Source organism: Anomalospiza imberbis, chromosome Z, assembly GCF_031753505.1.
Source record: "Anomalospiza imberbis isolate Cuckoo-Finch-1a 21T00152 chromosome Z, ASM3175350v1, whole genome shotgun sequence".
In the NCBI taxonomy this organism is placed as follows: domain Eukaryota; kingdom Metazoa; phylum Chordata; class Aves; order Passeriformes; family Viduidae; genus Anomalospiza; species Anomalospiza imberbis.
In genome coordinates this window covers 21,498,831-21,524,736 of record NC_089721.1, presented here as the reverse complement: position 1 = coordinate 21,524,736, position 25,906 = coordinate 21,498,831, and the positions used below count along the sequence as shown (strand labels likewise).

Sequence of the window (25,906 nt, the reverse complement as noted above, 5' to 3'; positions counted from 1 at the left end):
TTGTAATGCTAGGAATAAACATAATTACGAAGGACTCAAGACTCATGGTACGTTTATATAAGCTAACCACCGAGGATGAGGAAAAGATTGATCCCAGGGTTTGGCACACTCCAGGGGAAGCTGGAAAATTAAACATGGAACCAATCCACATCAAAATTGAGAGACCAGAAGATCCCATAAGGATCAAACAATATCCCATCCCTTTAGAGGGAAGAAAGGGATTGAAACCAATAATTGAGGATTTAATAAAGAGAGGCACATTAGAACCTTACATGTCAAGGCATAATACACCTATCCTGGCAGTTCAGAAACCGGATGGTAGTTACCGATTGGTACAAGATTTAAGAGCAGTAAATCTAAGAACAAAAACCTTATTTCCCACGGTCTCTAATCCATATACTTTATTGAATAATATCTCCCTAGAAGATATATGGTATAGTGTGATTGACTTAAAAGACGCCTTCTGGACTTGCCCCCTAGCCGAGGGGAGCCGGGATTTCTTTGCCTTCCAATGGGAGGACCCGGACACACAAAGAAAACAGCAATTGAGGTGGACTTCCCTCCCTCAGGGGTTTGTGGATTCACCTAATCTTTTTGGACAAGCCGTTGAAAGACTGCTTAGTGAATTTGTGTCAATTCCTGGGACCAAACTATTACAATATGTAGATGATTTATTGGTAGCTGGTTCTAATGAAGAAGAGGTACAAATGGGAACTATAGCTTTATTGAATTTCCTGGGAAAGAGGGGGTTGAAGGTATCAAAGTCCAAATTACAATTCACGCAACCCGAAGTGAAATACTTAGGGCACTGGTTAACAAAAGGGAAAAAGAAATTAGATCCAGACCGGGTGGCCGGAATAATTGCACTGCCTCCCCCAAAAACAAAAAGGGAGGTTAGGCAGTTGCTGGGACTTTTGGGTTATTGTAGGCAATGGATTGAAAGATACAGTGAAAAGGTAAGGTTTTTCTATGACAAACTTACCATGGATAGGCTCAAATGGACCGAACAAGATGAAGAAGGCTTCAGGGAATTAAAAGAGACCCTTATGGCAGCCCCTGTATTGAGTCTCCCTGATATAAAAAGGCCCTTTCAGCTTTTTGTAGATGTTAGCAATCATACTGCCCACGGAGTTCTAACTCAGGACTGGGCAGGGGCCAAGAAACTGGTTGTATACCTATCCAAGCTCCTGGATCCTGTCAGCAGGGGGTGGCCCACTTGCTACAAGCAATTGTGGCCGTGGCAATATTGGTAGAAGAAGCCAAAAAGGTAACATTCGGGGCTTCATTGACCATCTACTCCCCCCACAATGTAAGGAGCATTTTACAGCAAAAAGCTGACAAGTGGCTGACAGATGCTAGGCTTCTGAAATACGAAGCCATTTTAATTCATTCTCACAACTTGGAGCTAAAAACCACCCCGGCACAAAACCCGGCCCAATTCCTATTTGGGGATGCTCCAGGTGATCTGTCTCATGATTGTGTTGAGATGGTGGAGCTACAAACCAAAATAAGACCGGATTTAGAGGAAGAAGAGCTCGGGGAAGGGGAAAAATGGTTTGTGGATGGTTCTACAAGGGTAATAGAAGGCAAAAGAAAGTTGGGATATGCGGTCATTGATGGGCAAATGGGAAAAGTGATAGAGTCCGGACCCCTGAATGCAGGATGGTCGGTTCAAGCCTGTGAGCTATATGCTGTATACAGGGCATTGCTGGGACTTGAAGGGAAAAAGGGGACGATTTTCACTGATTCCAAATACGCATTTGGGGTAGTACATACCTTTGGGAAAATTTGGGAAGAAAGGGGACTGCTAAATACCTGGGGAAAGGGGCTAATTCATGAACAAATAATTAAACAAATATTAAAAGCTATCAGAGGGCCAAAGGCAGTTGCTGTAGTCCATGTAAAAGGACACCAAGCCGGGATGCACTTCCGAACTCGGGGGAACAACTTAGCCGACAAAGAGGCAAAAAGTGCAGCTTTGTTAAAGGTAAGTATCCCGGAGGTTGAAAGGGAGGAAACCCAAGAACCGTCCCCCCAACCGTCCAAAAAGGAGATAGAAGATTATCAGAAGATTGGGGGGCGTCTAGAAGGAGGTAAGTGGAAGTTCCCAGATGGGAGGGAATTATTATCGAAAGAATACACTAGGAAGATTCTAAGGAGATTACACCAACAAACACACTGGGGCGCCCAAGCACTAGCCAAGCAATTCCTGAGATTCTTTGGCTGTAAAGGGATATATGAACTGGCTAAGCAAGAGGTACAGGGGTGCATAATCTGCAAAAAAAAAAAAAAATAGGGCAAACTCCCGGAAATTAACACTGGGGAGTCGCCCAGCAGCTTATCGACCTTTTGAAAGAATCCAGGTAGATTTCACTGATCTACCTAAGGTCGGGAGATACCAATTTTTACTAGTCATAGTAGACAAACTAACCCACTGGGTGGAGGCTTTTCCGAGCTCCAGGGCTACAGCCCAGACAGTATCAAGGTTCTTATTAGAAGAAATTATACCTCGATACGGGTAAGCAAGCTACATTGATTCGGACCAAGGAGCACATTTTACTTCAAAAATTATTAAACAATTGGCAGATACCTTAGGTATCAGATGGGATTATCATACCCCGTGGCACCCTCAGAGCTCTGGGCAAGTGGAAAGGATGAATCAAACATTAAAAGCCCAACTAGCCAAACTAATGTTAGAAACAAAAATGTCATGGATAAAATGTCTCCCATTGGCTTTATTAAACATAAGAACTATGCCTCATTCCAAAACGGGGCTTTCACCTTTTGAAATGTTATATGGAATGCCTTATGGTATGTCTGTAGGGCATCTGAAATTAGAGGATGGGCAAATACAACCATACCTGATAACATTAAGTAAGAATCTTGAGGAATTGCGAAAGCAGGGTGTAATCATGCAGCACAGCCCCCTCGGCTTCTCAATACATAAGATACAGCCTGGGGACAGGATTCTCATAAAAACATGGAAAGAAGTTCCACTATCCCCTCATTGGGAGGGACCCTATATTGTTCTTCTAACTACAGACACTGCTATACACACTGCAGAGAAGGGGTGGACACACACGTCAAGGGTGAAAAAAACTGACCTTCAGAACCGAGTCCCGGAGTGGAAAGTCACCTCCTCCCCTGGAGATTTGAAAATAACTTTGCGCCGGCCTAGTAAATGACCGAGAGTAACTTGGTCAGATGTTCTGTACCAGATTGTAACTGTTACCCCTTTGCATATTTCATTCGCAAATACTGTTGTAAGAAGTGGGTTGTTCACTGTCGGAGAGGAATAAGACCTAGTGGGCTGTGTGCAAAGTGCTTTAAACAAGAACAAAACCTGACTAGCCATTTTCTGGTATTAGCCACCAGGCTGAGACTGATTCAATTGGATTCAATAATTTGGTTGCGTCTATATCAGAATGGATTGAGGGGGAAATTACAAACAAAAGCTAAAATCATTACTGTTGAGTGCTGTAGGTTGAACAACGTATCCTGTTGAATTATGCTGGTGGGACACCTTTAAGCGAAAGTATGCAGCTCGGTCTTAGTATGAAACCACTGACGAAGATTCCTGCTGCCAAGAAGATGGTCTACCCCGCAAGCACCCCAGTGGGCGCAGGGAACGGAAGAGGAATCCTAGCAGTGGGAGTAATCCTGATGAGCCTGAGTCTAGGCACATTCCTCAGTAACCTTCCTAACCCTGAAACAGGGGAATCCGGTGGCAGGTACCCAGGAGGCCCAGTGCCCCTGACCCCATGGAACTGCAGTAAGGGTAAGCCTAATAAACCTTGTTCTAAAATTAACACTCAACAGGGGGCATATAAATTCAAGGAAAAATTAAAATACCTCGAAAATGGACAGTCAGCACATAAATTGCACCGAAAGAGCCCAGGGGAAATTTCCATCCCAGCCTGTAGCAAATGTAACCGTACTGTACAGATTGGTGGGTGTTGGATAAACAGGTAATTGGAACTTTCTGTCTCAGCAGAGAAAGTAGAGAGTAACAAACTCATTGTAGGCTCTGTAACTGTAAGACAAAATAAAAACTATAGAAACTAGTAGAAATAATAAGTAGGGCGCGAATTAATGGGTTAATATAAAAGGTGGGGGATTGTTATATGTAACAGGTATAATTCACGCCATTTTCTTGCTTCATATATATATAATGTTAAATAGTTGTTTGGATGTACCTCTTGGCATTAGAAGCCCCCCCCCTTCTCAGGCAAAACTAAGTGTGTGTTGAAACCTGATTTACAGGCAAGGAGATGTGGCTCGCCAGGAGATGGGCCTTATCTGAAGCGATATGGAGACACCCAGGCGCTGATCATCGCGTGAACGACCCGAGATGGACATCAGGATCATCCCCCCGGGCCCGATACATGTGAATACTCTGTTCCCATAAATTTCATCAAGAGTTACCACCTGACTTTGAATTTCTCTACCTTGTAGCCGAGAAGGAAATCTCATCAACTTATGGGACTTTGAATGAAACAAAGGACTGAATGCCGAAATCCTGGCCTCAGGCAAAATTTTCCCTATAAAAATAGCTTGTACGAGGATGGTGGTGTGGAGGCATAGAGTGAAACCTCTGCTGAGGCTGATCTCTGTGTCTTGCACCCATTGCCGATCCTGGGCTCGGCACTGTCCTTTTCCGTGTGGCTGGCTAAGTTAGATCTCTATTGCTAAAATAAATCCTTTTTATTTTTTTAATTTGGCTGGATCATTTTTCATTTATAACACTGTCAATCTTCTCACTTCTCCCTTTTCCTCCTTATTTGGTCCAATCAGTCAGGGTTGTTCACTCCCTGTGGGTTGTCAATCTTGTCTCTCTTTTGTCCCCATTGGGCGATCCAGGTTTACACCCCTGTCCGCCCACTCCTTATTTAATCTGTTGCCAGCCTTTGTTTATTCGGCATTTGTCACTGCACCCACCCCGAGAGCACTTTGTTCCTGCCCCGCCTGGGGGAATAAAGACTCTTTGGGCTCACAAACAAGTGTCCTTCTCTCATCTCTTCGTCTCCTCTCAGCGTGTGGAGCTATCAAAGCTGTGTAACCCACGCCGCAGCACTCAGTGCTACCAGGGTGGCAAACGCAGTTCCCCTTGACTGCCCACACACATGGCGACCACCCGGCCTCACACGGGTAGTGCTAGCTGGTGCATCTTGTCTGCTTGAGGTTGTGGAAGGTAGCCGCTGCAGTATTACTAAAAAACTGAGCAAAGTACAGTATCTTGAAGAGATGAAGTTTAGCTGAGTGCTAGGATGCTCACTGATTTATTACTTCTAGACTTCAAATATTGCATTTGCACTTATTGATATAAAAAGTACAGAAAGTTTTATTTTAAGTGGTTTGAGCTACGCTTCTGAGTCTTCCCAGGAAAAAGTGTTTTCATTTTTCTTCCCTATTTCTCACTGTTCAATCTGTGGATTTTGCTTCTAAAAAACCAGTTCAATAAAAATGCAAAATAGTAACATATATTTGCTCTGGTGCATTAAATGTAGAAATCAGATTTGCATGCTGAGACATAATATAAAAACTGTATATTTCTATTATCTAACAAAGTATGCAAAACACAGGACTTGATGTTTTTTAATCCCCATAATAAAGTGTTTTTTTCATTCCAAGAGTCCTCAAGCTATCCTTGAAAGAAAGAATAGTGCCCAGTTGATTGTTTGCATTCCAGTATAAACTACTTCTATTTCCCACTGCTAACAAGAAAGTAAAATACCGATGTTCCACACTTTAGAGAAAGTATGGAATATATCTGTGCTCATCTGCAAGTTTCAAGACTTCTGTTTAATAAACACCAATTATAGTATATAAGATTTTGATTATTTTCACATTTACAGCAAGTACTCAAGTCCTTCTTATTTCCTTTATAAAAGCATCTCAATCCAATTAACAAAGATAGTACACTTAAAAAAATTCAAATATATAGTACATTTGTTTCTGTACATGTATGTGCAAGATCTCCCAGCAAAAATACAATTATGGAATCCATCAGCTTGACCACTTACATCTCATTTGGCAAATACAAATTTGTATCACATGATGTAAGTACCATCTTTGTAGTACTTCATGGATTCAAGCTGCTGAGTCATTGCAAGGACATCCTGAAATCCTGTACTGAGTCCAGACATGTGTTGAAAATAAGCTTCTTTCTCCACTTGGACAGTTAAGTTGTTTACACCAGCATCTTTCAGAATTGCTGTGACCTGAACAGAATGGTACAGTTAACATTAGTATTGCACTTCACATGTATCTCACAGTAACTTGCAGTATGCTGGCTCTGCAATGCTGTAAAAAAACCCCATGTATTATTGTGAAAAATTCAATTCTCTGGAAAGCAAAGAACAGGTTTAGAGGGTATGGCTTTGCAACTTCTGTGCACTCAGTGACTCTCAGTGTCCTGCATTAGGAAGTATATATCTTTTTAAGGAAAAGAAAAACCCATGGCAGTTAGGTAATGGTAATCTGGTTTTAGACAGGTGATTAGCAAACAGATATCCCTACTGTTTATTCCCTGTTTTGCACGCCTGTTTTTACACTTCCCCTTCTTTTCTCAGAGCAGATGTAGTGCTACTGTCAGTCAGTATTTTGGCAGATGTTCTAGCAAATAACTCTTTACATGACTAATTTCAAGCTAGCAGGCAAGGGGCAGTACAGCATTAGAGACCAGCTCTGAAACAATAATGGAGAGCTACAAAAAACATCATACATGTCAGCTTGAAACTTCAGTCTGTGACCAAAAGGGAGATGCCGAGTAGGAAATTAAAGAGTCTAAAAACCTTGCACTGTACCTGTTGTACAATTCTTTGTTCCATCACATCTGACACCACTTGCACATGTATTGTGCCTGCCACAACAGTTGCAGAGTGACACCAAAAATGAGGATCTCTGTAGGATATAACTCCCTCTATTTTTTGAATCTGTGAAGAAATTTCATTGGCAAAAATTAAGTAATTTTAAACTTGTACATGTACATGGCTATTGGTAGATAATATTTCACAAGGAAACAAAACTATAATACAGCAGCTTTCCAACAAAGCTATATTCAGAAATACCTTGTATTGAAAGGTTACCTTGCTACTATTGTAAAATTCTAGAAGGTAAAAGTCAAACCAAATGAAAACCCCAGAAGAGCAATGCTAAATAGGATGAGGGAAAAAAAAAATCCCTTGATTTAATGAACAGATCACAGGAACACAAATGGATAGACTAATCAGAATACTGGTCCAGCATCTATCAGGACACTGGTTACCTCACTGTTTAGCAGCTATATTTAGTTATTACAGTTGAACTTTATTCAGAGACATAACTTCTTTTCCATAATACATAATTTTTTTCAAATTGATCTTTGTTCTGGGTTGGCTGTCATGGTTTTTCAGAGCAGTTGATGAGGTGCTGGATTTTGGATTTCTGCTTAAAACCGTTTTGATAACACACCAATGATTTGGCTATTGCTGAACTGTTCAGGCTATTTCTTTTCTATCAGGCAGTTTCAAGGCTTTCTATTTTTCCCACTTTGCCCTTGCCCTGGTGGGTAGGCTGGGGATGGGCAAGAAGCAGGGAGGTGACACAGCCCGGGCAGCTGACCCAAGCTATCCAGAGGGATACTGCACACCATGTAACACCTTATTCAGCAGTAAAAACTGGGGTAGAGGATGAAGGCAGGATTTTGGCTTCTAAGGTGACTGTTTTGCGGACTGCTTTTTTTTTTTTTTACACTACTCTTCCTTCACCTGTTATATTGCTCCCAGGGTTTTTTTGCTTATGCTCCCTTCCAACTGGCGGTGGTGATGGTAAAGGATGGGAGTGAGCAAGTGGCTGTATTAATGCCTAGCTGGACAGGGTCAACCTACAGCTAACACACTGTTTTATTGTGATGTAATTTTTAAAATGTTTTTCCTATTATCTTTTAATCAACTGGTCTTTTATTGTGAAAAATACTTTCTTTTCACAAGTACTTCAAAAAGTACTTTCTTTTTCCCCAGTCTCTCAGAATTACTGTTTTCCCTCATCAAAAAGTGATGTCATGTCACTTTTCATCACTTTTCTTTCACTACGTTAATCTCTCCCAGACAGTTTTTCATTTGTTCTTTTCTTTCTCATGCAGACAAGAACACATTTTCCCATCTAGTAACTGACAGGACAGTCTTCCTTGAAGCCTCTAGTTGAAGGCATCCTCAAAGAACTTTCAACTCATTCTTTTACAGAGAGGCATTCTCCACAATGAGGTCCACATTACGATTCTGGGCAGGAACTTAACATGAGGCAACAGCAAAGACTAGGTACAGCCGCAAGGCTGATGCCATACTGCACCAGACAGGAAGAGAACAGTCTAGAATGAGAAAGTAATTAGAAAAAACAGCTTAAGTTTTGCCATCCCACCTACTGTGAACCTGTATACCCTTCATGATATGGATAAAACACAAAACTTGAAATTACAAGCTCATGATACAATCCTGTACCCTGAGTGTTTGTAACCAGTTTAAAAAGGCTGCAGATTTGGGGAACTGTATATTACTTTCTCAGTACTACAATATGGTACATTTACCAAACTGTTACTATACTTGTCTGAAATTACTAGTTACCCATAAAACCAAAAAACAGTGGAAGTCTTTTTAGCTGCAAACCAACTTTTATAGTTAGAACTAGACATCCTGTCACTTCTCTGCAAAATAGATTTTAAACACCTTGAGACATGAAGTTGTCTAAGACAACAGAAGCTGTCTGACTGATCTGCTTGAGTTTAATAATCATTAAAAACAGTTACAGCTTTTTGTTTGTATACAAAACCATTTATAATTGTACCTTTTCTAAAGCAGCATGCAGATCTTTCTCCTGTTCGGGAGGAATCCTCAACAAAAGCACTTGACAGGCATCTTTCAAGAGTGGGATAACACTAAGAAAAATCAATGTAGCAATAAAGAGAGAGCAGAGCGGATCAGCTATGAGCCATCCAAATTGCTGAATAAATATTGTGGATACGATAACACCAACACTGCCAAGAGTGTCTGCTAACACATGCAGAAACACACCTAAAACCAAAACAAACAGAGTGATTAACAGTTCTGTTTAAAATGTATGTATATATTCAATAGCAGAAACTTAGTAAGGCTTACTAAGTATCCTCAAGCTAAACAGAGACAACTCTTTGCCTAACCTGGGACAAAACACACTAAATATTTAACTCTTCTAATGTTTAATTGCAAATTATTGTAAAAAATAATTTTTAATCTATGGGCCAATGATCTAGGTAGGCATCCACGGACTAAAGTATATTTCAGTGTTAGTGGGATTTGTACAATATAGCGTAATCATTTGCCACTGTATATAAGGACTCATTGATCCCTAACAGAGAGTTAGAAGATCAGTGTAAATTACTTCCTAATGTGGACACACATTAATGTACTGGTTGTTTTTTGTATGCCAATTCTACTCCAGTTTTACAGGAGAATTGTCTTTGTGCTACTGCTATGAATCTTATACTTTCTACTGCTTTAGTTGTGAGTTCATTCTCAATGTATTCATAGAAAAATACTCTCCAACCATTGGTAAGATTAGTGCTAGTTAGGTGTCAGGATTTTAAAGAATATTGAAACATGACTTAGGCAGAGTTTAAAAAAGTATAGACATGATTAATATAACTAACCAGGATAACCACCTGAGTTAAGACATAAAATAACATATGAAACATGAGACTGTTCACCATATTCTGACAAGCTTACACAGAAAACACCATTTTTAAAAGTTTTTTTTTTATAAGCCAGACAGTTGGTAAGTAACTACTTTCTAACTACCAGGGAAAAAATTCTATGCTGAACTTTCATATACAGTGCCCTTCTCAGTTAGCTTCATGATTTCATATTTGAAAGCTTTTCTTTACCACTTTCTCTTCTGAATCAGAAATAAAAGCATATTCTATGCTGGTCTGTATTTGTTCTCCTGCTTCTTATCCCCTTCCCAGTGTTTTTACAACCAGCTGTCACATGATTCTTAGAAGCATGGTAACATCTTTATAGATAGAGACCTTGTACCTTCACTTCCAGTTTAAACTTAGAAACAAGGACTTAAAGCTTTTTGAGGATGGTATACAGTGACCTTTTTTAATGTCAGTGAGTACTACAGATTACTGCTTTTTATTGTTCCTTATGTTTTACATACATATGCACTGAAATATCTCATGTTTCTTCAAGTTAAATTCATAAATGGGTTTGAGCAATTCCTGTATAGTGCATTTAATGACTGTCAGATCACTCGAGAGTGTTTTGAGATTGAGGCATAATACTGCATGTCTGATCCTGAAAATCTTCAGTCTCCTAGAAATCGCGTACATCACTTATGATTCAACAATCTGTACTTGCCTCTCATGTTGGTGTTCATGCCTCCTCCAGAAGATCCATGGGAATGTCCATGGCTGTGGCCATGGTCACTGTGCGAATGGCTGTGCCCGTGGCTGTGGCTGTGGCCGTGGTGAGAATGGCTGTGATCATGTGTGGGACAGCCTCCCCGAGAAGCCCCGTGGGAATGTGCGTGGCTGAAGGCACAGATACCAACAAGGTTTACGATCAGCCCTCCAACAGAGACCGGCTGTGAGAGGGAGAAACATCTTTAACTTCACTGAATCCTCACAGTTATTCAAACTTGTTTTCTAGAACATGGTAACCAAAACCACCATGCATTTCATTAAGGAAAACTATGGAAGCCTACAACTTCTCTGGGCAACCTTTTCCAGTGCCTTACCACCTTCACAGTGAAGAATTCCTTCTTAATATCTCAATTCATTCCTAATATCTAATCTATACCTGCCCTGCTTCAGTTTGAAGCCATTTCTCCTTGTCCACTAAATGCCCTGGCAAAAAAATTCCTCTCCAACTCTCCTGAAGGCTCCCTTCAAGTACTGGAAGGACTATCACCCTGGAGATAAACATAAATTAACCATTAACTGCAAAACTACACTGAAACAGAAGGACAAAACTTACGGTTAGCATATTTGTATCTATATCTGGAGGATCTACCAGTCTCGCCATTGATTCCATGAAGACAAAGAAAGCAATCACCATCAGAAAGAGACCATTAATAAATCCAGAGAGAATTTCTACACGTCCATACCTGAAAGTAAACATATATACATTTGAGAGTGAAGAATGGGTACTCTGAACCAATGTCAAAGTTATAATAAATAAAGTTGTAATTCTTTCAATACAGCATTAAGATTGCTGTGTTTTTTTTCCTCAATGTCACATCATCATGCCTCAATTTCTGAGTTATTTTCTTCTGATCAAGAGGCGGCCAGTTTCCAACTGTCCAAACTCCATTAGATTAAAACAATGTAGAAGTATTGTCTTATATATACTACCCATTCAGGGCTTCAAACTGCTAAACTGCTATGCAAACATATAAAGTTTAATTGTATCAGCTGAATCTAAATCTTCATACGAACACTGATTCTTAACACAGATTTCTGTGTGACATAAATGCCTAGCATGAGGCAATTTCTAAAGAATATTCACAGTGATAAAAAAATGAAAGTTACATTTCAGACACATTTTTTGCACAAGTAAGAGGAGAATAGCATGAGCACAAATGGACGAGAAGAGACACAGCAAAAAACACACAGGAGCATGCATTATTAAAATATCCCATACATACCAGGACATTTTGAAAATGAGCAAGGAGAGTTAAGTTTCAAATAGTCCTTAAAGAACTCAAGATACATACCCGTATGAAAATATGCGAGTTGCTTTCCACCTTGTCATCAGAGCTGCAAAAAGCCCCATCACTAACGCAGAGCAATCAAAAAGCATGTGAAATCCATCAGAAATAAGACCAAGGCTATTGGTCCATACTCCATAAAAAAGCTCCACAAAAGTGAAAGCCTAAAACAAAACAGAGATTGAATTTTTCCTTAAATATTAACTTGTTTATTAATGTTTTGGTAGATAGAAGGATATTCTTTTCATAGAACACTCAGTATTTTTCAAATGTATTGTTCTAAATATTTCTAGACCAGTTTTTCTTTCCTCCAATGAAATACATGATGTACTCCAAGTCTATAAAGTGACATTTTTGAATCTACTCTCCTTACAGACTCACACATAAAAACCAACTCTTTACAAGAGTAAATTTTTTGTTTTTAATTTTAAACTGACATTCTGCAGACAAAATTCTATGCATTTTATCATGAAAAATGCAGGAGGTCTGATCTGATACATTATTAGTGTAAAAGTAATGCTGTCTATAAATCTGTTAATGCCAACGTTTTCTTCACTAGTAAGCTGACTGTTTAAATCTCAGGAATTGGCTCTGAGAAAGGTACACAAGGAAATATTTTTAATACATACATTTACCCAATTGCACATTTTACTATTATTAATCCACCTGCTTAAAAACCTTTTCCCAATCTTTCATATACCACAATGGAATTCCTTAGAGTTAACACAGATACTTCAAGATTCTCCCCTTATTTTCCTGAAGATCTTTGCAAATGAGGTTCTATCAGTTTTGCTTACTGTGTCATCTTTTCCTATTCAAGAAAGAGAGAAGCTAAAAATAAAACTAGCCTGCTCCAAATATGACACTAATCAATCCCACACATTCTTGTCCCCATCCTTATCAGTTTCACTGCGGCCTTATCAGTTTCACCTTATCTGCTGGCAACATTGAGGTATCTCAATGTTAAACATACTATCATACAAGTATTCAGTTAGTAGTGTAACCCTTTCACATAGAACCAGTGCTGCACTGTGAGAACAAATCAGTGACCACTATTTAAATTGCCCTGTCAAAGGTCACTTTCAAACAAATCAGTTTTAGGAATCTTCTAAAGAATAACTCTTCTTTCTTTATTATATATGCACTATTGTGATTGGGTTTGAAGGAAAAAACCATGCACTTACCAGATTTAGGCACAAGAAATAGAAGATCTGCCGAGAATCATACTCCTCAAGGATTTGTTTCAGTGACTCCTTAATAAACCGGGGCAATGACTGGGAGCTTTGCTGTAATGCATCACCCATGAAGTTATAGAGAGGAGTGCCTTCAGGGGAATAGCCAATAAGGGTACCCTTCTGCCCTTTCCTGGAGGGGGAGGACAGGATATTGGCAGCTGCAAGGAAAGTATTGAAGTTTTTGTTGCTGTATCTAAGCTTCACAGCTATTTTATAATGTGTTTAATCAGCAATCAAAGTTTACATGAAATTTTCAGGCACTAAATTGATTGTCAACTTCATCTTGAGGTTTATTATTGAATTTCATTACTATATGAAATTAGATCATCACTTCCACAACAGACTACATTCTTTTTTTTTCTTCTGTAGACAGACAGGAGAAGAGCGAAAAGCTACAGGCTGCCTTATTCAAAAGAATCCATAAAAGCTTGTCCAAAATAATTCTGCACACCTCAATTTTCTGATTGGCTTCCCAGTCACACAGACCACAGATTTACTATAGTTTAGGCAAGAATACGTACATAAAACAAAGAAGACAGCACTCACTACCACCCCTCCAGAAAGGACATGCTCTGTGCTTTCATGGTGTGGTGGCTTGTTCATAGCTCGAAGATGGTCTGTTATTGGATGCGTCCAAAAGTTTCCAAAAAGCAGTGCACTAATGAAAATAAGAAAGGATCCATATCGAGCACATGTGGAAGCTTCCATCTTCACAGAGCATATGGATTCGACATAAAAATCCAGGATCACAACAAAGAAGATGACTGTTATGAAAGGCATGATGAGAGAAGACCAAGACTCTACTTTACTCTGCAACAGAAAAAGAAAATTTCAAACACGGCTGCTCACCAGAAGAATGATTGTATTTATAGCATTAAATGTAGTTCACTTGAATTACAGGTGTTTTCACTAATCCATAAAACATAAATACTTTTATATTTTCAATTTATCATATAAACACATCATTCCAGATATAAAAAGAGACATATATCTAAAATGCACTGAAGCACTTTATTTTAAATACTTTCATGTTCGTAAAGGGAATTCCATATACAATGTCATGGTTGAAATGGCCTACTCTCCCTATGCAGGCAGGCATAATGAGCATTTTTTTAAATGACAATAAACTATCTACTTCTTAGGGATAAAAGAGCACTGTATTTATAACGTCATTAACACTTGTGCAATGTTAGTAGATAACCCCAAGATATAATATCTGAGCTAGAAGATGAAAAACAGTTATAATACAAAACAGGAAATTAAAGTATCACACAGATAAAAAACAAATATAGAAGAAAAGCATAATGGAAATTTCAAACAAAGCTTACTACAAAAATAAAGACAGCAAGACTGGTAATTTTAAAGATATTTTAAAGGAAAGATTTAAATTGCAATTCACAAGCATTAAAAAAAAAATTTTGTACTTAGTATCTTACCTCTGTTGTCAGAGACAGAACAATAACCCATGGGCACAACAGAAGGACGGAAACAAGATGAGACAAAGCCTGAAGACGCTTGGCTCCACCTACATCTACAGATAGTTTTCGGGATGCCATGTGAAAACCAACCTTGCAGCACAATGCCAGTACCAGAAGCAGTACTCCACCCTGGAAACATAACGGGATTCCATTAGCATTTCTTAAGTACAAAAAACCCTCACTCCAAACACAGTGATACTTACAAGGAGGAAATATTAATGTGTTTTCCTTAACCTGGAAACAAAAGCCAAAACTAGGATATTTCCTGTAATTTTTACTCTAGCTACGAACAGTATCATAGCATACACAGTTGTGCCTTAGCACTATTCCCAACAGCCTGAGCTGAATTTTAAAACTCTCAGTAGTGTTAACTGGCATACACCAGCAGCAAAATGACAGCAAACAGCATCTGAGGAAGAAGAAAAATCATTCAAAGTTTTCCCATCTTCCATTATTAAAAGCCTGTTGAAAGCATCCATAAACCCCAGAAAGACTCACATCATCTTCTCCTCTAGACCCTTCATAACATTTTCATCCACTTACCTTTGAACACATCCTATTTCTTCACAATATACTCTTTTAAAATTTTTCTTTAGATGAATTACAAGATACACAGCATCTCATCTCCCTTAGATCACACTTGCTTTTTTAACACCATTAACCAGTCTTTCTAATATTTGATTTATTTTTATATTAATACATTTTCAGCTGCTCCATATTTTTTCCTGTTTTAGTCCTCAATTAAGCCACTTAAGAAAGACTAAGCTAACACAACTCAATCAGCCAGTTCAACTGCATACAGTCAGATTATGACATTCAGCTATTCATACCACCAAGTACAATGGGACTATCTTACTGAGAAGTATCAGAATCTGTGTCTTCAAATACAAGTATAATGTAAAGGAAAGACTAGGGAAAGCTAAAGATGCAGTAACAAAACACAGGCCCAAAAGTGAGTAAGAAGTGGTTTGTAGGCAAAGCCCTATAAACACCAAGAACACTGATGACACACTATTTCATGGTAATTTTAATGAGACTTGTTAGGTATGCATTACATACATTATGATAAGCTAAGTCCTTATCAGCTATACATGTTGAATATTGTATGGTTTGGCTTGCTGTATTGAAGCTCTTCATCCTCCAATCAGCATGCAAAAATTACAGTGCTAGTTCAGTTCCAATATGGGGTGGGGATGTTCAACCTTTTGATTTTGATTGAGGCTCAGATTAGCTCTGAGCTAGTTAAATTCTTACCTTCAAAACTTAAAGATTCTAAAATACATGTTATTTACCTTGTGATCTGCAACACCCAGGAAAGCAATGATTGTATACAGAACATGAGTAAGAGCACTGTCATGATGGCCCTCAGCTAAGTAAAAAATTAAGGAAGAGTTTAATTAGATTTTATCTTTTTTTTTTTTAACCAAGAACAAGAACAGGCAAAGGTAGCAGAACACACAAAGCAGAGGTAAGCAAACTGAGCTTTATGGTGTGTCGGTATGGTTGGCATGTGCAGGACAACCAGAGATCAGGCCCAGCCATCAGCACGGGTTTGTGAAAGGCAGGTCCTGACTGACCAACCTGATCTGCTATGGCAAAGTGACCTGCCTGCTGAATGACGGAAAAGCTGTGGATGCATGGACTTCAGGGCTGCATGGATTCGTTGGACACCATTTCCCACATGATCTTCCCAGAGAAACCAGCTGCTCCTGGCTTGGGCAGTTATACTGTTCAATGGGTAAAAAACTGCCTGGATGGCCAGGCCCAGAGAGTGGTGGTGAGCGGAGTTACATCCAGCTGGTGTTCGGTCACCAGTGCTGTTCCCCAGGGCTCAGTACTGGGGCCAGTCCTGTTTAGTATCTTCACCAATGATCTCATGGAGTGCACCCTCAGGCAGTGTGCAGGTGACACCAAGCTGGGTGGGAATGCTGATCTGCTGGAGGGCAGGAAGGCTCTGCAGAGGGGTCTGGGCAGGCTGGATCATGGGCTGAGGCCAATGGTGTGAGGTTAAACAAGGCCCAGTGCTGGGTCCTGCCCTTGGATCACAACAACCCCAGGCAGCTCCACAGGCTGGGGCAGAGTGGCTGGAAAGCTGCCCAGTGGAAAAGAGCCTGAGAGTGGCTCAACATGAGCCAGTGCACACCCAGTGTGACCAGCAGGAGCAGGGTAGTTACTGTCTCCCTGTGCTGGACACTGGTGAGGCCACACCTCAAATCCTGTGTTTAGTTTTGGGCCCCTAAGTACAAGAAGGCAATGTGGTGCTGAGGTGTGCTCAAAGAAGAGCGACAGAGCTGGGGAGCACTTCCAAGGAGCAGCTGATGGAGGTGGGGGTGTTTAGTTTGGGGTGTTTAGTCTGGAGAAAAGGAGGCTCTGGGCAGATCTTATCACACTCTACAACTATCTGACAGCATGTTGAACCCAGGTGGGGGTCAGTTTTTTCTGATAGGACAAGAAGAAATGGCCTTAAGTCCCATCAGATATTAGTATTGAGTACTTTGAGTATTAGGAAGAATTATCAAGCATTGAAACAGGCTGCCCAAGGAAGTGGCTGAATGAACATCCCTGATGGTAGCTCTTAAAACACATACGGATGTAGCACTAAGGGACGTGATTTAGTGACGGGCTTGGCAGTGCTGGGTGAACAGTTGAACTTGATCATCTTAAGGTGCCTTCCAACCCAGGTCATTCCATTACTCTGTTTTATGATTCTACTCACTGAAAACTAAGTAAATTCATCAATAAGGTTCCAGAATACACTCTTTGTGTAATTCCATGTTTTTATTCTTCCTTTGGAAAGTTTACTTTCACCTTGTTCATTTTTACTGCCCATCTGTAGATGTACTACCTTTTGTCAGTACACTATGATGAGATGATCAATTGAAAACTAACTTCAAAATCACTTATAATTTAATTTGGTACACTCAATTTCACATTTTTTTCTGCTCCAGTACTAAGGCTCTGTCACATAACAAGAAAGGATACGATGTTCTGCTATTTTAGCCATGAGGTCATCATTATCAAAAAGTAGTAAGCAGATGATAGCTATGATGAAAAATGCAGCACCTCTTGTCTGTAAAATAAACCCAAACAAAAAATAAACAACCAAACAACAAACAACAAAAACCCCCAAGTATTTCTAAACTACTACAACAGATTACTGCAAAAAAATCCAGGAAATTGGTTCTCTCCTTCCCTGCTTCCTGATCAATGTAAGTGTACTTCAGTAAGAAAACCATTAAAGAAATCCCTATTATTTTTAAGAAAGTGACCTTGACACTATAATTTCACATTTTTTCTGGTTTTCAGACTTATTAGGTAACTCAGGACATATCATCACTGCAGCAAGCTAGATGCCAGTATCTTATGAACTTTAAATGTGATTACTTTCTTCATAGTGTCTTTCTGCTCGCCAGAATGCAATGCTACTTCAGCATGATGATTTAATATTCCATAGCATCAATGAGCTACAAACAAGATCCGTACAAACTGCAGATTTTGTCTTACAGGACCTAAAGGCTAAAGAACTATGCGAAAGAACAGCTCTGAAGTTCTTTTGTCAGGAAAGGACAGAGGTAGTTATGAAATCCCAGCTCCCAGAGCTTTCACCACCCAGACTTTAACCACTGCAAGTAGTACATCTTACAATTTCACCACAAATTAAAGTAAAAAAGCACATTTTCTATGAACATGGATCCAAACCACAGTTTGTTCCAGGTAAAGAAGTACTTGAATTCATAGGATTTAGTATGTTTTACATTTGGTAAAAGAGAATTTAAATACCTTTGCTGGTCCTCCACCTGAGCTTGTGAACAAGACACTAAGGAGTGACAGCACAACCATGTCACTGTGCTCAAACAGTAATAATGTCCTATAAAAAAATGAAATATGCCATTTACAATGGGTTTACCTCAGAACCTTGATATACACTATTTCAGCTAAAATTAGCGACACAACAAAGATTCATCCTCTGATTATAACAACAGGTTTAAACAATTCAAAAGAAAAAACACAAATCAATTTGCCTTCACCAGCAACAGATCTAGCTGCAGACAACTATACGTGTTACAAAACAGGAACTTCCTAATTCAAGTAACAGATTAAAATTATTAATTTATGGATAACTTTAAATTGTATTTTCTTCTAGCAACACAACAAGATACAAACTTGCCCAAGATGGAATTATTATTCCCACTACAATACCTCCTCTAAACCAGTTTCTGCTCCCAGAGGAAAAAAGATGTCCTGTTTTGTATTACTGTGTCCTGTTCATTGAGGTGCTGATGACCTAGTAGCTTATGCCACCTCTTAATTGCTGAAAATAAAAAATTATAGCTTTCATGCGACCTCCTTCAGACAGCAAAGGCTAACTACCAAACTGTATTGACAGCTTTCCTGAGCAGAACATGAAAGTAATTATTGCTCTCAAGTTTACTAAATGCTTTTGCAATCCTCTGCATAGCAATACAACATGATTTAACCCATGTAACTGGTTCTGCTTGGGAAGATTGCCAGCATCCAAAAAGACATAAGAGTATTAACTACATTAATATAATTAATCACAGTATTATTACTCTTAGGTATGCCTTCTCCTATGTAATGATAAAAATTCACCTTCATAAAATATATAATTTAAGGCTTTACTTTCCTCTCTAGAGTGAAACATGCTTTCCAGTATATTAACCTTCATTTCTGGAAGTCTAGCTACTCTTTCACAGTTACTCAGTCAGTAGTACTAACACACAGTACAAATGGTTTTACCTGTATATGCAATAATGTTACCCAATTTCAACACAGAACACACAGCCAACCAGATAAAGAAGTACTCTGCAACAAGTGCAGAAATTGATTCTAGTCACCTGTCAAAAGAATACCAGCTGCTACCATTAGCCATCAAGCCATGGACTCCAAACAGGTAAACACACAGTTGGCATTACATTAATGAGAACAGAGAAGCAACAAAAACTGCACCAAGTGACCTTGATGTATCACTCACATCAAGTGTTTAGGCACTATCAAGAATTTCACTGGCATCTCATAAAAGAAGTAGCTCTTCTGGTAGAAGCAATTTACCAGTTCCACAGAAATTATATGTACTTTTCCCCAAGCACTAAAAATTTCAAAGGAAAATTCATAAGGATTCAATAAGTTTTTGCATATACATCAAATGGCTAGCAGCACTGACTGACAGACAGAAAACAAAAATCAAAGGAGCAAGACAGGCAAGGATCACAAAAGAAAACCAGTATTTACAGTAGATTTGTATTTACCTCAGTGGTCCACAAAGAGTTAGGCCAAAAAACCACAAGAGTGAAATGATACATCCAACAACAGCATGCTTAAAAATTTTGATCCACTACAAAACAAAGATATTTCATTAACATTTTCTCCAGAGTTTCAAAATAAACACTCTATTACTAGCATTGTTTTAGCACAATAGTTGTAGAAATTGAGTGAGAACATGTGCTTTGCAAGTTCTATAATTTAAAGTATGACTATCTTCTGAGATACTTTGACAAGCAACTATGATTTATTTGGACATACTATGAACCAGAAGTTTTTTCCACCACAGTACTAAATCCTGTAACATTGTCTGAGTTCTCTTCAACAAAAAGCTTGGAAAATGGTTGAAAAAATCAAGTCCACTTACCTATTTTATAATCTATTGTATATATCGGATAAACAGAAAAAGAACTAGATAAAATGTACAAATTGAGGCTAAGACCTTATTCCTACAAATATTTATGTGTTATATTCATTCTTCCGGAAGCAGGCTGTAATTCAGATATTCATTGCTTTATTAACTTCAGATGCAAGTTTTAGAAGAAATTAATTCTGGAAATATGCTAAACAAGGTAAAGCACCTACAACAAACGTAACACCTTCAAAATCCAGAATTTGAAATATTTTAGCAAAAGCAAAACCATATATGGACAGATTATTCTGAACTTAAATCAAAGATGCCATTTATTCCTGTTTGCAATTTTAAAATTCTGCCATATGCACCTAGTCATGAAAGCAGTTAACACAAGGAACACTTCGAAGCTATCCTTCAGATTCCTGTCTACTTAGCGCATGCACTGGGATCAAGTTTTTGCGCACACAATTACATAAATCCAAGATGAATATGAAGCAGGTGAAGAAAATTTATTTCTTACAAATCAGCAGGTTCCAACCTGGCCCTACTCTAAACTCTAAATTGGGGTACTGTGAAATCACAAAGATCTGATGAGCAGTTAGATTAAGCTCTCATCACACGCAGACGTGACTCTTCTGTTATGAGTGACAAGACTGGAGCATTTTGACATTCTGGCAGTCCAGAAATTACCTATCTAACTGTCCAGGTCAGCTAAGTAGACTGAGCTCTTTTTGAAAATCCACTCTTTACAGTAGATGCTGGCTTGGCGATAAGGACCAGCCTTTTCACTGTACTCTCAAAAGAAGCTGACAAAAGCCAAGAATGCTGAATGTTTCAGCCCACAAGACACTGAGTTAGTTGTGTACTTTGTGTCGTAGTTTGACATAGAAGTAAATTTTCTCAAGAAGTTAGATCAAACCAATCAGTAGTCAAGTTCAGATATTGGCACCTAGAGTGACCACTGAGGGCATGGACACGCCTCTGAGAACACAGGGGGTTAAAAGCAAGAACTCCAGTCAGAGTGCAGTGCAGACCAGCCACAGGCTGGGTAGGGGAGGGGAAGCCATGTGGCCTGGGAGAGGTGAGCCAAGGGGGCTGAAAGACTGGACCGAGCCAGATCCTGTGGACGGAAGGGTGGAGAGAAGCGGAGATGTCTTTATTCCACCCCCCCACCAGAGGGAAGAGACAGAGACTCCAGACAGCACCTGTAAATTTGCTGGCAGAAGAGGAAGAGAAGGGTGGACGGAGGGGAAGTGCCCAGCCTTAAAAATTAGCTTCTAAACAAAAATTTAAACTTTTAACCCTATCCTAAAAAATAAAAGCTTTATAAAATATTACTCCTCCTTAATTTATAGAAGAAGAAAGTCCAAACCCTAAAATGTTAAAAGAAAAAAATTTTAAGTAAAAAAAAATAGTAGAGTAGCTTTTAGCTAGACTTTTCTTACTAACCATAAACGAAACCAAATTCTCCTGCAATAAAAACTACATTTTGAAGAGATACAGTAGTGAACCAAAGAGACCTGCTTCAGCAACTACCAGTACAAAAATAAAAAAAAAACAAAAAAAAAGCTAAAGAGAGAATAGTGATACCCTCTGTCTTCAAGAAGGAGACGATCTCTGTTCTTAGACCCTCAACTGTGGCAAGCACATTTCTCTCTCTCTCAGGATTTTTATAAAGGTGCACAGAGAGAAGTGAAAGAGAAAACAATTTCTATTTCTGCTCCTTGTTTTTCTCTTGTGCAATGTGTTTGGAGAATTGTTTGCCTAGAGCGAATGCCTGGTTGGATCACGGTGGATTGTTTGGGCCTGATGGCCAATGAAATCCTCCACCTGTGTCTGGACTCTGGAGAACAGGGTCACGAGTTGTGAGTGAGTTAGATATGATAGAGTAGCATGTAGTTTTTAGTATCCTCTTTTATACAGTATATTAATGTATCATAGCATAATTATAATAAAGAATTCATTCAGCCTTCTGAAATAAGTCAGACATCATCATTCTTCCCATTGGGTTCGCCGACATCTACAACACTCAACCCCAGAGAAAAAATAAGAAGAAACTGTAGTCTCAGAATAAAAAGCTAAACTGTTATCTCTTTTAGTCCGTAGCAAAACATCCTTAAAAGAGCCCTATGAACAGCCTGTCCATGCACAGTAGTAAGAGCACTGTAACATTAAAAAAAAATTATCACACTAGCAAATTTTCTCCAAGCAGTTGCCATGTGTGACACAGAAACACAAAAGTAACAATTATGTTTCCTAGAAAAGTCTGTAATACAAGAAAGACTTCTCTCTCCTTTAAAAAACTAAGTATTAATTATATGAATAGTAGCAACTTAATCAAGAATCCTAAGTAGTGTCTCACTGTAGTTTTATTTAAAAATTAAGTAAGAAGAAGAAACGTGTTTTGAAGAGTCTTCATCCTAAATTTTGTGTTTTTTATAGTAGTAGTAGTTTAATAAAGTTTTTCCTTTGTTATTAAGCTTAAGCCTACTCTACTCTGATCCTAATCACATCTCACAGCAATTATTTAAGAAAGTACATTTTCATAAGGGCGCTGGCATTGCAGCAGTATCAAACCATGACACTTCTGTATACCTCTAGAACCACTAACCACATCTTCTAAGTGGAGTAATCTTTGTTTGCCTTTCAATTTTGGCAAGAGCCATATCGCCAAGAATATTTACAACTATGCAAGTTGCTCTTACATATGTCAACTCACCTGATGCTTGGTTACCGCTTTTCCAGAAGAAAATGGTTTTTGAAACAAAACCATAAAAAAAGCAGACCTGTCAAAAGGAGATTAGTTAATCAGCAGTCTCTATTAGTTTATTAGCAGTCAGCATTTTATTCAAACCAGATCTAAATAACTAGGTTTCTCATAACTGGCTCAGTTTACAAAATGGCTTCTTCTACATTTTATCCACTAAGAGGCCACAGTGACAACAGTCACTGGTTTTATTTTCCCTGCTGCATTACCAGCATGTGTTACCAGTACTACAGTGATGATTAGTGAACTTCAGTTCTGGTCAACTTCAAGTGCCAGTTCTTGAGAGAATGGCTAATGATAAATCGACTTGTGATTTACAAAACTCAAAATAACTGACCTCAGAAGTTTTGAAGAGAAATAATACTCTGATTTTTATTAGCAATACAAGTATACAAAAAGGCATACTCATATATAGAATGCTGAATACACAGTCCTATAGGAATAGAAGATACAGCACACAACTTCTTCAAATGGGATCAAAAGTGATGGGCAAAAAAACCTATGGTGCTTGGGAACATGCACAAAAGAAGTCCATAAATGTATATGAACATGATAATAAAAGGAAAAAATGGAACTCCAAATGTCCCAACTTTGTCAAATTTATTACATAAGTGCTCTTCCATATCTCATCAGGTAAACATGCAGCAGGATTTTCTCTGCGAAGATTGTTTCTGTATATCTGCTATCGGTTTTCATACCTCACCCCTCAATCTGGGAAAAACAGCAGCTGAATCCCACAAGAACTTCAGGAATACAAACTATAAAGAAGAAAGTTTATCTTCTACACCCTTGTTAGCAAAATTTGGACATGCCTGAGTGTCCTGGTTTCAGCTTGGACTGAGATAAATTTTTCTCAGTAGCTGCCACTCCAGTGCTACTGCTAGTGCAGTGCTGTTTTGGATTCAGTGTGAGAACAATGCTGCTAACACAGTTTTGGCAGTTCCTTAGTGCCACTTATCCGAAGTAAAGGACTTTAGGGTTTCCCATGCTCTGGCAGCAAGCAGGTGCACAACAAGCTGGGAGGCAGTATGGCCACGAGACCTGGCCTGAACAGGCCAAAGGGCTGTTCCATGCCATAAATACCATATACTCAGAATATAAACTGGGGGAGCTACCCACATGGGGTCTGACTGTGGTTTGGGGATGGGCTGGGTATCATAATTGTGTGTTGCACGGTTGCATTGTGCATCACTTCCTTGTATTACTATATTTTGCTTATTAACTTACTAATAATTTATTAGTTTATTAATGTCAATTATTAAACTCTTCTTATCGCAACTCATGAATTTTATTTTTTGTTTTCCTCCTGATTCCCCTCCCCAGCCCCCTGGTGTGGGGGAAGGAGACAGCACATTTGTGTAATACTGGATTGCCAGCTGGAGCAACAGTCACACCATGACCAACAGCTCTGTCAGCACTGTCAGAACAGGCCCAATTTTGAAGCTGGAAAAACACTGAAGTTTCTTGAGGGCAGAAAAGCCTTACAGAGACTTGTGTAAAGACCAGAAAACTGAACAACTGTCAATGATAAATGAACAAGTGCTGATTCTCCATCTGTGGTGGGGTAACCCTACCTGTATGCACAAAGCAGGGCACAAAAGGCTGGGCGGCAGCCTCACAGAAAGCAATCTGGAGGTCTAGGTTGATGGAAAGTTGAATATGGGTCAACAAAATGGGTCATCTGTATCCTGGGGTGCATTTGCATTCAAGCACAGCATCACCAGCTGCTCAAGGTGACTGTTGTGCTCTGCAATGCACTGATGGGGCCTCAGCCAGGTCCTGCATGCAATTTTAGATGCCTCTGTATCAGAAGGACATCAAACTGTTAGACTGCATCTGGGGGAGGCAGCCAAGATGGTGTAAGGTCTCAAGAGCAAGAAGAGCATCTGAGGTTGCTTGGTTTGCTCAGCTTAGAGAAGGCTGAGGGGTGACCTCATGGCACCTTCTTCAGTGGAGAGATGGGGAGGAGGAGATGTTGATCTGTGGTGACCAGTGACAGGGCATGAGAGGGAATAACACTGCATCAGGGTAAATTCACACTGTGCAGTATGGAAAGGTTCTTCACTAAGAGGGTGGCCAGCCACCGTAACTGGCTCCCCAGGAGTGTCAGCTCCAAACCTGTCAGAGCTTAAGGAGTATCTGGAGAACACTCTTGATCATATGTTTCAGTTTCAGGTAGCTGTGTGAGGAGCAGAGAGCTGGACTCAAAGGACCTTACAGGTCATTTCCAACTTGAGATATTGCAAGACACTGAAATTACAGTGAACAGAAATGTGAAGCAAAACCCCTGCTATGAACAGAGCACTTCTTGGATTCATTATTATGCCTTCTGCTCTTCGAGTAAACGATAACAACATACTTCTGGGTTACAAGCTTCACGCTGTCAAAGAACACCCAAAATATTACGCGTGGGGGACAAGGCTCCACCCCCCGCACACTCACCCCAGCTGCACTATGAAGATAAACTGCACGAGGTGGACAGCTTTCAGAAGATCATAGGATTCAAACAGCCCCACGGCTTTCAAAACCTTGGCGAAGCACAGCAGCACGATGTACCGAGTCAGCCTGTAGAAGGAGAGAGGCCGGTTCGCACCTGCCACACTGCCACCCGGGCCCGGGCCGACTCCGACGCCTTAGCGAAGGCCGCCGGCCCCCTCTCCCGGGAGGGCGGGGAGCGATGCCCCGCTGCCCCGCTGAAGAAGGGACGGCGACGGGCCGCCCGCTGGGGCCAGCAGAGCGGCCGCTCCCCCCCGCCGCCGTTACCGGGCGCTGGGCACATCCACCGGCCCCAGCGCGCCGCCGCCGGCTAGGGCCTGCCCGCCGTACGGCTGCTCCATGGCGGGACGGAGGGAGGGAGCTCCTGCAGAGAACAGCTTCGAGCGCTCAGGAGGAGCAGGGCGGCCCGCCTGCCCTGCGCAGGGAGCACCGCATCGCCCGCGGGCAGTACGGCGAAGCGGGAACGAGGGGAACCGGGAACGGGGAACGGGAAATACGTGAGGCAGAACTTCCACCAGCGCGCGTGCGCGGGAGCAGTGCGCAGGCGCCGCAGGGTGGGGCCGGGACTGTG

At 40.1% G+C, this 25,906-nt stretch overlaps 1 protein-coding gene across 1 annotated transcript; it reads right to left on the bottom strand.

The window, feature by feature from the left end:
• Positions 1–5,781: 5,781 nt before the first annotated feature.
• SLC30A5 (solute carrier family 30 member 5) lies at positions 5,782–25,828 on the bottom strand. The gene is made up of 16 exons (XM_068176716.1): positions 25,603–25,828; positions 25,282–25,404; positions 22,792–22,858; positions 19,705–19,790; positions 18,218–18,305; positions 17,420–17,507; positions 15,730–15,806; positions 14,396–14,566; positions 13,481–13,769; positions 12,909–13,117; positions 11,731–11,888; positions 10,992–11,121; positions 10,374–10,599; positions 8,821–9,047; positions 6,807–6,935; positions 5,782–6,221 (listed from the first exon to the last, which is right to left on the bottom strand). The coding sequence occupies exons 1-16, from the start codon at positions 25,674–25,676 to the stop codon at positions 6,051–6,053; spliced, it is 2,313 nt and encodes a 770-aa protein (XP_068032817.1). The 5' UTR covers positions 25,677–25,828; the 3' UTR covers positions 5,782–6,050.
• Positions 25,829–25,906: the final 78 nt, after the last annotated feature.